The 14747-nt window shown below is 51.2% G+C and overlaps 1 protein-coding gene across 1 annotated transcript in view; it reads right to left on the reverse strand.

Moving 5' to 3' along the window:
- BSN (bassoon presynaptic cytomatrix protein) overlaps nucleotides 1-6987 on the reverse strand; it is a 98801-nt gene extending 91814 nt beyond the window's left edge. The window contains exon 1 of the mRNA XM_046658627.1: nucleotides 6782-6987. Coding sequence (XP_046514583.1) covers nucleotides 6782-6987 — 206 coding nt within the window. The remainder of the gene's footprint in view (nucleotides 1-6781) is intronic.
- Nucleotides 6988-14747: the final 7760 nt, after the last annotated feature.

Consider the following 14747-nt stretch of genomic DNA (forward strand, 5'->3'; position numbering starts at 1 on the left):
TTTGTTCCACAGATTTCACCCAGGGATATGCATACAGTAGGTGCTCAGCAAAGGGTTTCCTGAATATATGGATAAAATTTCACTTTAAAATCCTCCTACTTCTAGAAAATCCTACTAAATTTAGTAAAGTCCTCTCCTACTAGAATTGAATTGTAGAAATCCCTCACAACCAATCTCATATACAAAAAGTGCAGGCAATCCTTATTACCTACCTGCATACACCAATGTACCAAACGTATGGGAGTGAGTATCGGAAAACTTCCTCACCTTCTCTTTCTTCCAAAGCACCCAAATGCCCCTCTGGTTCTTCCAGCATCCTTGGAAGGGGCAGTTCCCTCCCCGAGCCAGTGGCACTGGAGATCTACGGCTCCTCTGAGTACAGGGGGCAGTCCCAGATGAGACCAGGTGGGGTGATCCTTGTGTGAGCTCATGGACAAACTTCCGAGGCTGTCTGATCTCCTCAATGGTTGGGACCAAGTCCTCCTACATCCCCTTAGGGAAAATCTCTTTTTCCTCTTTGGCCCTGACAGCAGTCCTATCACATCAGGGGCAGTCAGCCCTCTCTAAACAGATCTGGATTTGATCCCAGGGGTGACCTAGAGTTCCCTGGAGGTTCCCAATATGCCTCCATGAGACACTCTTGTTATAAAGAAGTGGGGATGCCAGGTAAGGGGTCTCTGCTAGAGCAAGGCTCTCTTCAGAACCCTAGATTCCCCTAAGAGCAAAGTACAGGAAGGAGAGATCAGAGCAGCCCTGTGACCAGCCTGGGGACCCAAGATACAGCACAGATGAATCAGGGAGCATGCTCACACCCTCCATCCCACAGGCAAAGCTGACCAGAACCTAAAGTATAAGACACATGGGCTGAGAGAATGCCACGGGGCAAAAGACACCCACCAGAGGCCCAATCTGCAGGAAGGGTACCACAGGGGGTAGGATATCACAATCTCATCTCCCTTACCAAAGGCAGGATCCCAGAGGCCGGGGTCCCAATTCATTCCCCAACTACAATCAGCTTCCACCACTATGCTGGTGAATGGAGATGATACAGGGCCCTGCAGGAAAGGAGCCTGAGCAAGTCCCACGAATGCAGTATCAATACCAGCATGACATGCTTCTGGCCCCAACCGAGAGGCCCAGAGCAGGAGGCCCCACAGCTAGATCGTCCACCAAGTCCCAGCTTATCAGGAGGGCCTCAAGTCCTAAAGTGACACTCGGCCCTTGCTGCAAGCATACAGCCTGAGCCACCATTTCACCATTTAAAAAAGTAAGTGCCCAGGCAGGAAGGATAAATAAGGCCAGGACAGATGGGGCCCGCAGGAGCTGCACAGCCAGGCAGGTGGAGTGAGGATAAGTGTGTGTAAAACACCCAGCAGAATCACTCTGAGGAAGCACACATGCAGAAGTGGCATTTTATTGCACATCGGCCCGGGCTCCGAGAACAGATTCCCTTCAAGTAGCCCACACATAGCAAGGTTTGTCCCTCTCCACCTCCATCACTAACAAGGGGAAAGGGCCCCTTTCAAATGTGCAGGACCTATGAGAAGGGAGACTATATATTGAAGCCCCAGATCCTATCTCCTAGTAGCCTGCTACTTACATATACAGAGAGTGCTCCCCCAAGCTGGGGTAAAAAGGCCTGACCCAGGGGCTCCGAAAGCTTTGCCTTCTTAAACTCAGAACCAAACCCACTCAGAGGAAGAAGAACTTTAGAAAAAGAACAGAAAAGTGGCCCACTGCATTGTTCTCTGGCTCCAAACTAGCCCAAAGTCTGGCTCTGCTTTCAGGGAACCCCCCATCCCTTCATGTCTGAAGCCCTCAACAAACTCCTTTTCAAAAAGCTAGAATTTCTTGGCCAAAAGAAAGAAATGTGAATCTAAATGGCTTCTAGATATAATTCCCAGGTTAAAGGGAAAATATGGGACAGAGGAATATCTTAAATGACACTTCAGAGATATAATCAGCATAATCCAGAATATGAGAAATCACAGGACAAATGATACAGTTCTCCAATAATAAATTGCAAGGGGTGAAAATGGAGAAGGAACTTACAGATTTAAAGAAACTGAAGAGATGTATCAAACAAATGCAATATGTAGACTCTGTTTTGATGACAATTCAAACAAACCAACTTTAAAATAAATTCAAAAGATAATTAGAAAAATTGAACCCTGACTGGATATTTGCTGAGATTAAGGGATTGTTATCCTGTTTAGATGTGATCATGGTGCTGTGGTAATGTTATACAAAGCCCTTATTTCTTTTCATTTTTGCTGAGGAAGATTCACCTGACTGCTGCCAATCTTCCTCTTTTGTATGTGAGCCACCACCATAGCATGGCCACTGACGAGTGGTATAGTTCTGTGCCAGAGAACCAGGCCTGGGCCACCAAAGTAGAACATGCTGAACTTAACCACTAGGCCACTGAGGCTGGCCCTAAAGCCCTTATTTCTTAGAAAGACACACTGAAATATTGATTATAAAATGTTGGGACGTCTGGAAGTTGTTTCCATGGGATGTGGGAAAAAAGGGAGATAGATAAATTTGATCAGCCATGAGTTGATGATGGCTGTGGCTGGGCAATGGCAACACAGGAGTTCATTAGCTTACTCTCTCTACTTTTATGCATGTTTGAAATTTTCCATAATAAAAAGTTTGTTTCTTTGTTTTTTGCAAAGATAGCCTTTTTCCTCATAATATCCCCATAACTTTTTTTTGGATTGGCAGTATCTTATCAGTCTTACTAACACTGGGAACAGCTATATTATCGAAGCTGCCCCTCTCTCCTTGGCAAGGAACACAAAAATGGTTGCCCTCTTTGGGTGAAATTTTGACACCATTCAGATGTTAGTTCACTTACTACAAACCTCATGACATGCCTTTTGTGAGAATCCAGCCACTTGGGCCAAACACGATTTCTAAACAATAAAGAACCATTATTTCCAAGCTTGACAATTGTATCCTTTCATTTTATCCTTATAAATTAGTCCCCCATTTTTCCACAGCCTGACTGTTAGCTGATATAATACAACAAGTCTGGCTAATCCCAGACCAGAGATATTAGGCCTGCCAAACCAATTTATTTTTATTTTTATTATTGAGATATAATTATGACAAATTGATTTTGAGAAAGGAACTTTGGGTGTGGTTCTCAGAGCAGCCTTGCCAACCTTCCAGCAAATGACCATGCTCTCTGTGCCCAGTTGCCTTTGGCTCAATATGTCTTCATGGCATGTGGGCTGGAAATGAGTGAGAGGCAACCTCAGGGATGTCAACAGGTAATGAGAAAGAGGAGTCTAACCTGGCTTGCCCTAGCCCTCCTCCACACCCCTGCACTCAGCCTCATTCTCTATCCACTGTCCCTGCCTGTGTAGACCATGCTCTTCAAGCCATTTCTCCCTCCTTCCACCTCCCATAACCCCACCATTTTTCCATTATGCCTTGGGTTTCTCCATCTTTTGAAGCCTGGCTCTGACTCTGCACTCTTCACTTGACAACCCTTCCATAAGCACTGCTTATTTGACACTTCTCAGATACTAAGCTGCCCATAGTGTCACTCATAGGATCCTTCCATGATTTGGCTCTTCAAGTGTTGCGTGACCAACCAGACTGTGAGGTGCTAGAGGACAGGGGAGCATCTCTGTCCCTTCTAGACCCTCTAAAAAAACCCAGCACAGTGCTTGCTCTTGATACTGGTATATACATCTTGGCTGATTGACTACGGATCAATTTGCAAATGTCAAAACATGTGCAAGTCCACAGGGCTGATATAGATTAGATGAGGTGCCACTAGTCTACATGGCTCCTTTGTGGGGTTTTTTGTTTTTTGTTTTTGGTGAGGAAGATTGGCCCTGAGCTAACATCCATTGCCAATACTCTTCTTTTTTGCCTGAGGAAGATTGTTGCTGAGCTAACATCTGTGCCAATCTTCCTTCACTTTGTATGTGGGATGCTGCCACAGCATGGTTTGATGAGCAGTGTGTAGGTCCGTGCCGGAATCCAAACCCATGAACCCCAGGCCGCTGAAGCAGAGCTCATGAACTTAACCACTATACCACAAGGCCAGCCCCTGTGCAATTTTTTTAAAAGGTGCTTTCTGGGCTACTGAAAAAGTTCCATCTTGAACTGGTGATGTGTCATGGGTGTGTGTATAGGTAAAAATCCCATCAACTCGAGTATTTCACTGTACATCAGGCACACCTCCATAAAAATAAGTGAAGGAATGAAGGAACGAAAGGTGCCCCTTCCTCTTGGAGGATGCAGCCCATACCAGGGCATACAGCTTGGAGAGTGGAGCCTGAGACAGAGTTCAGCCTTCCCTGATGGCACTCCTTGGGAAAAGCACAACCTATATAACTGTACACGTGACCCTGAGACCAGAAGCAGAGAGCCCTGTCTTGAGAGACTCTCCAATGCCCAAAGTGCCATATCATCCAAGTGGGCTAAGAGGCTGCACTATGGTTTGGTGGTGCTGCTAGTCACAGGATTCAGGTCAGGTTTTTCAGTCACAAATGCTGGAGCTGCCCCCTCACAGAGCCCAAGTTAGCTCAGTATGAGGATGAAAAGACTAATTCAGCCTGGGGTGACAAGAGGTAATATGCCAACAGGAAAGAGCCAGGAATAAACTCCCCCAGAACCTCAGTTTCATTCCCCTCTGGATTTAGTAAAATGATCTCCCCCTTACCTGACCCTCTACCTACCTCTACGAAGTTTCCAAATGCCCTCAAATTCACAAGGTTGCTTGAAACTGAGCCAATACGCTTTCCTGAATGCACAGAAGCACATGCCACAGGGCTTTTTCTCCATCAGTGGACTAATCTGTTCAGCAGCACCTTAGAACAGAACATGCTAACTTTGGCATCGGGTACCTGAGATGCTCTGGTGAGAGAAGTAGAAGCCATTCTGATGCTGAAGGAGAGACACACCATGGAGGTGTTGCGCTCAGCTGAGGTGCTGTAACAAGCGGAATATTAGCTGGAAGAGTAAATCCTATCTCTTAAGCGCCCCTAGTCCTGAGCTTTGGTGACAAATAGCCAGCCTATGCCCTGAGCCTGACAGCCGTAGGACCTTAGCACCACAGGCCCATGTGTGAGCCCTGCCCACAGCCAGAAGTGAATTATGTGATTGCTAAACCCAGCAGGAGCCCATGATTTCCCCTAACCAACGGTAGTTCATGGGTCTGTCCTATAGCAGAATGCAAGGACAGGGTAGAAATGAAACACTGAAAAGGAATACAAGCAGTAGACACCAGCCTCCTTTCTGTCCCTCTGAGCTGCCCAAGTCTTTCAAAAATTTCATATGCTTGGTTCTGCAACATCAGATAAACTACAAAGCAGTCTGTTTGGTTACCAGAAGAGAAATGTCAAATTCCCCATATAGAGAACTCCCAATAACAAGGTGTTTTTCCATTCAGCTGTAGATGCTTTCCCATGGAGGGAAGCACTAAAGCCCGGGTGAGCCTCCCTCAAGCTAAAACTCAAACAGCAGCTCAACACGCAGCAAAATGGACAGTATTTGCAGTGCTAAGAACCGTGTGCTACCCAAGTGCATTACTGTAATAGCTAATGTAAAATGGGCAAAACCCACCTCTAAAAGGGATGCTCACAGGCTGGCCTGTCTGCGGCAGGTTTCAGGCTACGGCGAGCCTTTCGTTACTGTTAGTTGTCTAAGAAATGACTTCTGAGGATATAAACACATGAGAGGCACAGCTGGGCAGTTGAAGAATCAAAAAAATATGCTCCCTCACAGTTTATGTGCTCCCACACAGAAAAGCCAAGGCAACGTTATCAGCAGACTCACATAGAGCCAGAAACAGCCCCCCCAGTTTTGCTATTCCTAGGGCCTATTTGGTGTAAAGATAATGCCTTCCATTTTATCCTGTTGTCTCTTGGTAGCTTTCCTGAGTTTTCAGTCTACTGATTTATTATATATCAGCATTCCCTTCCACTGCATTCACTGCCACTTGATTGTTGTTGTAAGACCTCAATTGGCATACATTTTAAACAAGCTGGCTTCACAGTGTTTGGTCAGATATGTTCTGTTTAAAGTATTCTATGTGGGTTTCAGCATTCCTGCTGGTTTCTAAAGTGGTAATCTAAATCATAAGGCAACAGGAACATATTTGATGCTAGATGATTCGATAGCATTTTTGCTTCACCCCAAAGTGTTTCACTAAACCTTGGTGAAAGCACACGACCCTGTTAGTACTGTTGAGCCTAAGTAAGTACCTTTTGGTGTCCAGTGGCATTTTTCCTTCCTCTAAAGATGATTATAGCCACTAAATGCCTGAGGAAAGCGCATGACCAAGTTCACGGTTCAACTATTTTCATCTCTCTCTGTTCCTGGCAGTGACACTTATCTTCCCCGACAGCCACTCCCATTGTGCTCTTTCCTTGGCCCAACACAATGGACACATGCAGACACCAGCAGACAGAAAAGACGTTTTCCATCCCACTGCTCCCCAGTGCAGAGGGACCAGGCTGAGGTTACATAAGCCCCTCCTGAGCCCGGCGTTGGGGGTAAGCGAATTTGGGGGTCGTGACGGAGTCACTGTCTGCAGGCCCCAGCTGACCCTGAGCTCACCATCCTGCCTTGCCAAGGCGGGGCAGCTAGACAGGGAGGGCCGCTTCCCGCGACCACCCGGCTCACCCCAATCAAGCTGGGTTCAAAGCGCGGCCGGACGTCCGACCTCGCTGTCCAAACTAGATCGCGGGGTCGTGGGCCCCGGCCCTAGCCTCAGGCAGTAGCTCTCCGCCCCCTGGGCGTCGCGCCGCGCGCTTACCTGCCCGGGCCGGGGCCGGGGCTGGGTCCCGGGCCGGGGCCGGGTGGTCCCGCGGTCGCTCGCGCCGCACCTGCTGCGGGGAGCTGTCCGCCGCCGGCCGGTGCTGAAGGCGGCTTTCCTGCTCCGGGGCCCGGGCCGGGGCCGGAACCTCCGGGAGGCAGCGGCCCGTCGCCAGCGCCGCCCTCCAGGCTGGCCTCGTTGCCCATGGCAGGCAGGCGGGCGGGCGGGGTCGGGGTCGCGCTGGGCCTGGGCCGGCGGCTCCCTGGAGGCTGCTCACACGCTCGACGCCGCCGCCGCCGCCGCCGCCATCTCCCAGCTCGGCTCGCGCCGCCGCCTGCCGGTGCGCATGCGCTTGCGCGGCCCGCGCACCCCTTCCCTGCACACGCACCCCCCCCACCCACGCGCGCGCTCTTGCCAGCCGGTGAAGACGCTTGTCCACCAGCCAGCCGCGGGGTCGCTGGGAAACAGCCGGCGGCGCCAGCGCATGCGCCCTCCGAGACCGTCACGGCCGGCGTGTTCTACCTGGAACCCGGTAGGGCTTGAAGGGAGCCTTCCACTGAGCCAGGATGGAGGGGCACGGACCACGAGAAGGGGCCATGGGGGCGTCGCGCCGTGCCTTGGAGTCAGTGGCCCTTCCTGCCCCGGGGAACTTGGGAATGGGTGCTCTCCTTTGGAAAACCTCAGTGCCCCAGCTGACAGGCTTCGTGGGGACAGTCCTCGGAGAGGGGCCACCCAAGTGTGCCTCAAAGGATGTTTAGGAGTTGGAGGCAAATGAACAAGGGTGTTCAGAGGTGCAAGGTCATGGAAGCACGGAGATAGAGGATGCTGGGTGGTACGAGGGAAGACCAGTTGGGGAGTGAAGACTATCCAGATGGCGATGGGAACCATCTGTGATTCACTCTGAGGCCTGGTCCCATGGGACAGGAGTCTCAGGAAGCCTTCCTGGGAAAGGTGGAGGGTGTGTCAGGGCTGGTCTGAAGCCAGCTGGAAGGTGCCTCAGCAGGCCCTGGGACAATAACCTTGGGGATGGGGGGGATGATATTTCCCTGAGGCCTAGAGCTGTGGCTCCCAGGTGCTGTCAAAATAGGGGCTGCAGGCTTGTTCTGCATTAACCTGTGAGCTCACCAAATTATCTTTTCATTACCTTACTTTTACAGATTACAGTGTTTGCACACTACTCAGGATGGTCTGCCTCCTGGCTTCTCAAAGAAGTCTGTGCTTTCCTGAAGGAGAATATTTCTTAGAAGATCCACAGTATATTCCAAACTATTCCTGGCTTCATAAATCATGGCCATGTAGAAGAACTTGAGTAAACTTGGACCCATTTTACAAACCCGTTTAATTCTCCTAATGATGAGGAATATATCAAATGGGATGTCAGCAGTTCTAACCTGACCTGGAATAATCCAGGGATCCCAGTGAACACTGATAGCCAGGCTGATGGACAGACCTTAGCTAGGCCTTGCCCATGCACTCTGTGCTGCCCCTCCCAATCTTTGGGATGGAGCTTCCAGAAAGCCTAGACTTGCTAACTGTCTGACTCTGACTGCCCAGGATGATGAGAGCCTCTCTGCCTGTGTTATGATGGTCTTCGCTGTGTTTGAATCATTTTTGTGAGTGTCAAGTGGCTACATGTTCATAACTAGGCTCCACAAGGATCCACATCTCAGCTCTGCCACTTCCCAGATGTGACTGTGGCCACTGACTTAGGCTCACCTAGCCTCCATTTTCTAGCCTGCAAAGTTATAATACTAGCCCCTTTATCATGGGGGTTGTGAGGGTAGAGTAGCTGATGTAGGTAAAACACAAGGACAAGTACCTGGCATACACATAACCAACTTTATTATTAGTTGTCTCTCTGGGGGTGGTCTGGGTTTTTGGGATTTTGTGCCACACCTTTTCTCCTGGGGAAGAACATGCACACAGGCACTATGGGCAGGCCAATGACCTGACTTTGGCTGACTCAGGCTCTGCTGGCTTCAAAGACACCAGTCTGTGGCTATATGGGCTACTTGGAAGCAGGGGAGAGAAGCATGCTTGTTTTCTGTTTTAGAAGCCACAGAAGCTATGGCTTTCCACAGATTTAAATTAACATGCCCCTGGTTCCAATGGGGGTAATTAGCCCTACCCAGCCAGTGGACCCGGGGAGTTGCCCTCCTCAGAGTGGATTCCTAGGTGTTAGCAGACCTCCAGGGTCTCTGCTGCCTGGTTGACAAAGGACAGAGTATAATGGACCCAGGAGGACCTGGAAGTGTGGGTTAGTGGTACCCCTACCTTCCTTTCAAACTCTCCCAGTTTCTCTGGGAAACATCCCAAGGAATGTGCCTGCCCTGCCCACATCCACCCCTGGTATTCAGCCCAGGAACTCCTGCTGGCTGTGGGATGGTGCTGGCCTCTGGTTGTCTTGGGCTCTGATTTAGTCTCCCATTTTTATTCACTGTTCCAGGAGTTGTTTCCTTCCTCTTGACCTAGACTGAGGGCTCCTCAACAGCAGGACCCTGTCTGACTTGTCCTATCCCCTGGGCTGGCCTTCAGGAGGGCCTCAGGGGCTGATGGTTGGGATGGGTTCTCCATGTGGCTCAAAGCATTTTCCACACCTGCACTTCCAAGGGGCTTTACCAACCACCCGGCTTAAAAGCACCCCAGAGGGACCTTTGTCTGTAGTTCCTGCATCACTGCATTTAGGTTGTTGACTTAATGAGCAACAGGGATGGGGCCGGCTGGTGGCGCAGCAGTTAAGTGTGCACGTTCTGCTTCGGCGGCCAGGGGTTTGCTGGTTCGGATCCCGGGTGCGGACATGGCACCGCTTGGCACACCATGCTGTGGTAGGCGTCCCACATATAAAGTAGAGGAAGATGGGCACAGATGTTAGCTCAGGGCGAGCCTTCCTCAGCAAAAAGAGGAGGATTGGCAGCAGTTAGCTCAGGGCTAATCTTCCTGGAAAAAAAAAAAAAAAAAAAAAACAGGGAGGGTACTGAGGTTGTGTCCAGAGTTCTCCTGGTGGAGGGGTCATAGATGAGCTGTCTACACTCGCCTAGAATTCACTAGGCTTGACTGTTCTTTATGACAAGTAAATGAACAAATCTCTCAGTTTATGTAAAGCAGCTGTGTGGTATGCCTAATACCATTCCCTCCTGGGCCCAGCTGCATGGCTGTTGCCTGGCCAGGGACAGGATGGACCTGGAGACCCTACAGAAGTTTCCCAGCCCCCTAAACTTCACTTGCCAAAGGTATCTCCTTCCCACTTCAGTGTGACATGTGACACATGGCAATCATTTTGGAGAAAGGCCATATGGGAGAAGAATCAGTCCACATGCCCAAAGAGAACTGATGGATTGACACATGTCCACTTAATTCTCTTCTCTCAAACACTTGTAGACCAGAGGGAAAATGGAATCAGAAACAAATCCATCCAGGTAGGAAAAAGCCCAGTTGGAATCAGCTCATTGCTGAGATTTCTGGAAATCTTTAGTCATTGGAAGGCAATCTTGGGAGAATGAAGAGATGCAAGATCCCAGGATCTGCACCTGGCTGCCAGCTGGCCATGGACAAGGCAACATGCAGGTGAGCCCCAGGAAGGTGAGGAGGGGCAGACTGCAGACTCTGTGGCTTTCCTGCTTCCCCACACAGTCCAGTTCACTCTGGGCTGCTACTTTCAGTGTGGTGACCTCCACAGGGAGGCTCAGGATCCAAAGATGAAGATGCCAATGGGGGTGAAGAAGAATGGTAAACTTTGCAGGCAAGAAGAGGAAGTAGAGAGAATGGAGGTGGAAGAGAATGAGGAAGGATGACTGAGGATAGTTCTGGATGATGTGGTGCCATGGGCTTTGGACGATTGCAGAGAGGCTGGGAGAGCCGGCTCCTGTCTACAGGTCCCCCTGAGCTCTGCACTCTTCTTTTTGTTGTATTGCTGCTGAGGCCTATTCCACCTCCCAATGAGAGGCAACTCAGGAAATTGACTCCCTGTCCCGACTCCTTCTCTGGGATGGCGAAACAGTACTGAAGAGGAAGGAAGAAAGCCCAAAGAAACAGAGGGTTTCTCTCCTGGCTGAGGTTTGTCAGTACCACCCACTGACATGGGGAAAAGGCAGCTCCCCAAGCAGGCCTCAGGCTGGCATGAGGCCACAAACAAGAGACCTGATCTTTGTCCTGCTCAGCAGCCCACCTGGGCTGGCCTGGACAACCTTTCTTGTGTACTAAGGTTTTCAGCTGACCCATGGCCCTTGGTAGAGTAGGAAAAGGCAACAGAGCTGGAAAGTAGAGAATTTGCTTGATGCTTTGTCTGCGTAATTCCTTTCCTGTTGCAATGTGCAAATCTTTACTTGCATTATGTGAAAAAGTCAGTAAAAAATCATCAGAAACGTTTACTACCAGCCTAACTCCACTGCCCATGCATTGCTCCCAAGAAAGCTAATTAAGCCCCATTGCTGTTAGAGTTACATGCTTTCAAAGGCTTGTTATGACAAGAAAAAATAACGAAGTCATGGTTTCTCCAAGTTGTAAGCATCCAAGTCAAACACACTGTTTTCCTTGCCCCCCACACCCCAGACAGGCTTCCCGGCTGCTTTGCCTATCTCATTCATGCATGCATGCCCTCATTGTCCTTCAGCCAGTGCATACCCAACTCCTACTCAGTGCCAGACCCAGAGAAGACTGGGACCTGCCCTCAAGGGGCTCAGTTTGCAGAAAGAGAGAGAGAGGTACACAGATTATTCCCATAAACTACAGAAAATGCTACCTCAATATGTATTGCAATCCTTCCCACTAGGATCCCAGTTCCCATAGAATTCCCTCCACCTACCTCTGTTCCGTGGATGTGAGGGGGAGGGACAGGCCCAGTAGAAAATCATGCCCTTAGGCCCTCTCCTAATCAGCCCACATGTCCTACTCCAGGTAACAGAGATTCAGACATGACTCAGACAGTTCAGGAGAAGGGGCAGCTTGCTCAGCCCTTCCATCAGGCTTAGTTCCACACATCCTCAGGGTAGTCTCTTAGAGGCGGCCCTACCTCCTGACCCCTCTGTGGCTCTGCTACTGCACACTACTGAGAATCACTCCTTACCACCAGGGATTTCAGGCCATGTGACATAGTCACTCTCTCCACTGAGCTTCATCTTTGTCTGATCAGAGTGGATTGTGATAGGGCTTGTTTGCCCTGTCATCTTACTCAGTGCCCAGGAAGCTTCCAGGAGTCACCTAAAGAGTTCCTGCCTTCCAGGAAAAATGGATAGAATGGGGCAGGGTCTCTGATGGTGAAGGAAAATCCTTATGGCAAGTAGAAAGGGCCATTGTCCCTTAGGCTTCTGCTAGCATCTACTAGGATGTATGATTTCAATTCGGTTCAATTCAATTTAAATTTTAGTTAAATTTGGCACTTTTGCGCCCTAGTACAAGGACGGCACCATACTAGGCCCCAAGGATGCAGCAGAAACCAAGACAGTTGAGCCTATTCTACCCTCACGGAGCTTGCAGTCTCCAAGTCTGACCTTTGCCTGGCTGCTGCTCAAAGCCCTGAACCTGGAGGGCTTGACTGCTGATCCTCAGTGCAGGACTGCTGTCCTGCCCTGCAGTGGGTGTGGCCAGAGCATCACCAGGCCAGGCTGTGAGGGCTAAAGTCACAGTCGGGCATCATGGTTGTCTGAGGAGAGCCCTCCCTGGCTCCTCCACTTTCTGGGCTGGGTAGCAGCAGGTATCAGTTGAGCAGCAACATCAACATCAGTGGGTTACCACTGCTATTTATGTATTAATAACTCCTCCAGCAGGGAGGCCTGGCATGGGAATCAGTTTTCCAGAAAGGTGGTCTTTCTGACAATGAGTTGACAGTGCAGATTGAGTAATTCATAGTAAAACTGGACAAAGGACATCCTCCATTTGCCACTGAGAGCAGAAAGACCACATGTTTGGCTGAGCCCTCCCCCACTCTGTCTTTGCTGATTCCATCCAAACCCACCCTCCATCCCCTAATCTGCTCTAGGGATCTTCTTGGGGCTCAAGGGTGGCTATGTCCCTCTCCTAGCCCTGTCTGGCACAGGGCCTGAGGAGGCTGGAGGTTTAGGAGTAAGCTGATGTGCTGCTAGGACTCAGGGTAGGACTTGGGGGGCACAGTGGTTGCTGAATCAGAGCCATTGGGGTCACAGTGGATGCTTCCTCAGTCTCTCATTTGCACTCTAATAATTGTACTGGACACAAGAAGGCAGAGCTGTGCTCCCCATGTGCTCCTCAAACAAGAGCAGGACTCCATGCCCTTGAGCATCCCACAAGCCCAGCTCCTCGAGCAGCCCAACTCAGGGACTGTTCCCTGAGGCTAAGTTCATCAAGGACAAGCTGGTCCTCTCCCCCAGGCATGCCCAAAGACAAGCTGCTGCCATCTCCCAGCAGGACCTCCTCACCCCTGCCATCATGGGTTGGAGCCAGCCCCTTCACCTTTCTCTCCCAAGACCTTTTGCAACAGAGGTGCTGAGGAAAGTGGAGATTGATCCCTGGAAATGGAATTGGTCTGACCTGAGCTCCTAGCCGTTTCCACAAGTCCCAAACTTGAGCTTTGCCCTCCACAGCCTGTGGCTGGGACAGCATGAGGACAGAAGGCAATAGTACCCTCAGCCCTGGCCCTGGGAGCCCTGGCCAGCTGCCACTGGATGTTCCCTTCTGTCCTAGTGGGTGCCCAGAGCTGTGGAGACAGCTTTGGGCAAAGTGTTCCGTGAGACTTCAGGGTGCCCCCACTCCAGGGTCGACCCAGAGAAAGTGAGTCATCTGTTGCCCCATCCTAGTCAGCTTCTAGCGCCAACAGTTTTCCCCCAGGGCCACAGACTGGGGAGACCCCCAACCATGCAACTGGAGACGCCTGGCTTCCATCCAGGGCCCTCCCAGATCCCACAGTACTTTAGGCCCTCAGGAGCTCTAAGGCTGGAGGAAGAGGAGACTGGGGAGCATCCAACAGGCGCTGGGTCCTACTGTGTGCAGGCCCCGCACTGGCCTCCAGGGCACGAAGCCTGGAGGCATACAAAAACTAAAGCGAAGGAGTGAGCAGAGGAAGAGTCCTTATTGTTTTCGCCTATATACATCTCAATACTGGCGAAGCCCTAGGAGCGGGGGCCATTCGGAAGCCAGGGCCCCAGACTCGCCGCTCCTATTCCCTGCCGGCTTCCCTGTCCGAAGGAGAACGGCCCCGGCGAAGGGCGGATTCCGAACCCGAGCTACACTTGCCCCAGTGCCCTCAGGGACTGTGCAGCAGTGGCTCAGCGAGAAAAAAACCGGCCCAGTTGCACCCCCAGTCCGCGGCCTACCTCCGGGCGGTGTCCCGCCGCCTGCCAAAGGCCTTAGCCCTGCCCACAGCCCTGTTCGGCCCCGCCCTCCCCCAGTCCTTAGTCCAGCCATCTGTGGTCTCAGCTCCGCTCTTGGCGGCACTCCGCCGGATCCTCCCGGCGAGGCCTTAGCCCCGCCCACGTCCCACCCCTCCCAGCTCTCAGACTCTCCCCACAACAGCTGCGTTACTTAACCCCGCCCAGAGTCCGACTCGTCAGCCCTGCCCACAGTTGGCAGGCTTCCTCTCGCCTCTGGCGCCACCTCCTGGGAGTCTGCGAGCACTGTCCCTCTCTTAGGCCCAGAGCTACTGGCAATTTGCTCTCTGCTGTACTCATCCGGCGGGCACCTGGAGCACCCCCAAGGTTCAGAGCTGCCCCCATCATCACCCCGAACCCACCAGGGCACCGTCCTGGCCACTAGGAGCCTTCCACAGGGACATGAACAAACCAACTTCGCTCCACTCCAGCTGAGACTCTAGGGTCACGTCCACCAAAGTTGGAGGCAGCTCAGCTAGTGAGGGCCCCAGTGGCCAGGTCTCCGTGCTGCGCTTGCCCCAGGCTATCCTCAGGCGGCAGGCAGCCTCCTGCAGGAACACCCCACCCCCAGCAGATTGGAAGCCTCACTTTGAATCTCACACCCTATCTTTTCTGGGTCTCCGTAAGGG

Source organism: Equus quagga, chromosome 1, assembly GCF_021613505.1.
Source record: "Equus quagga isolate Etosha38 chromosome 1, UCLA_HA_Equagga_1.0, whole genome shotgun sequence".
Lineage (NCBI taxonomy): Eukaryota > Metazoa > Chordata > Mammalia > Perissodactyla > Equidae > Equus > Equus quagga.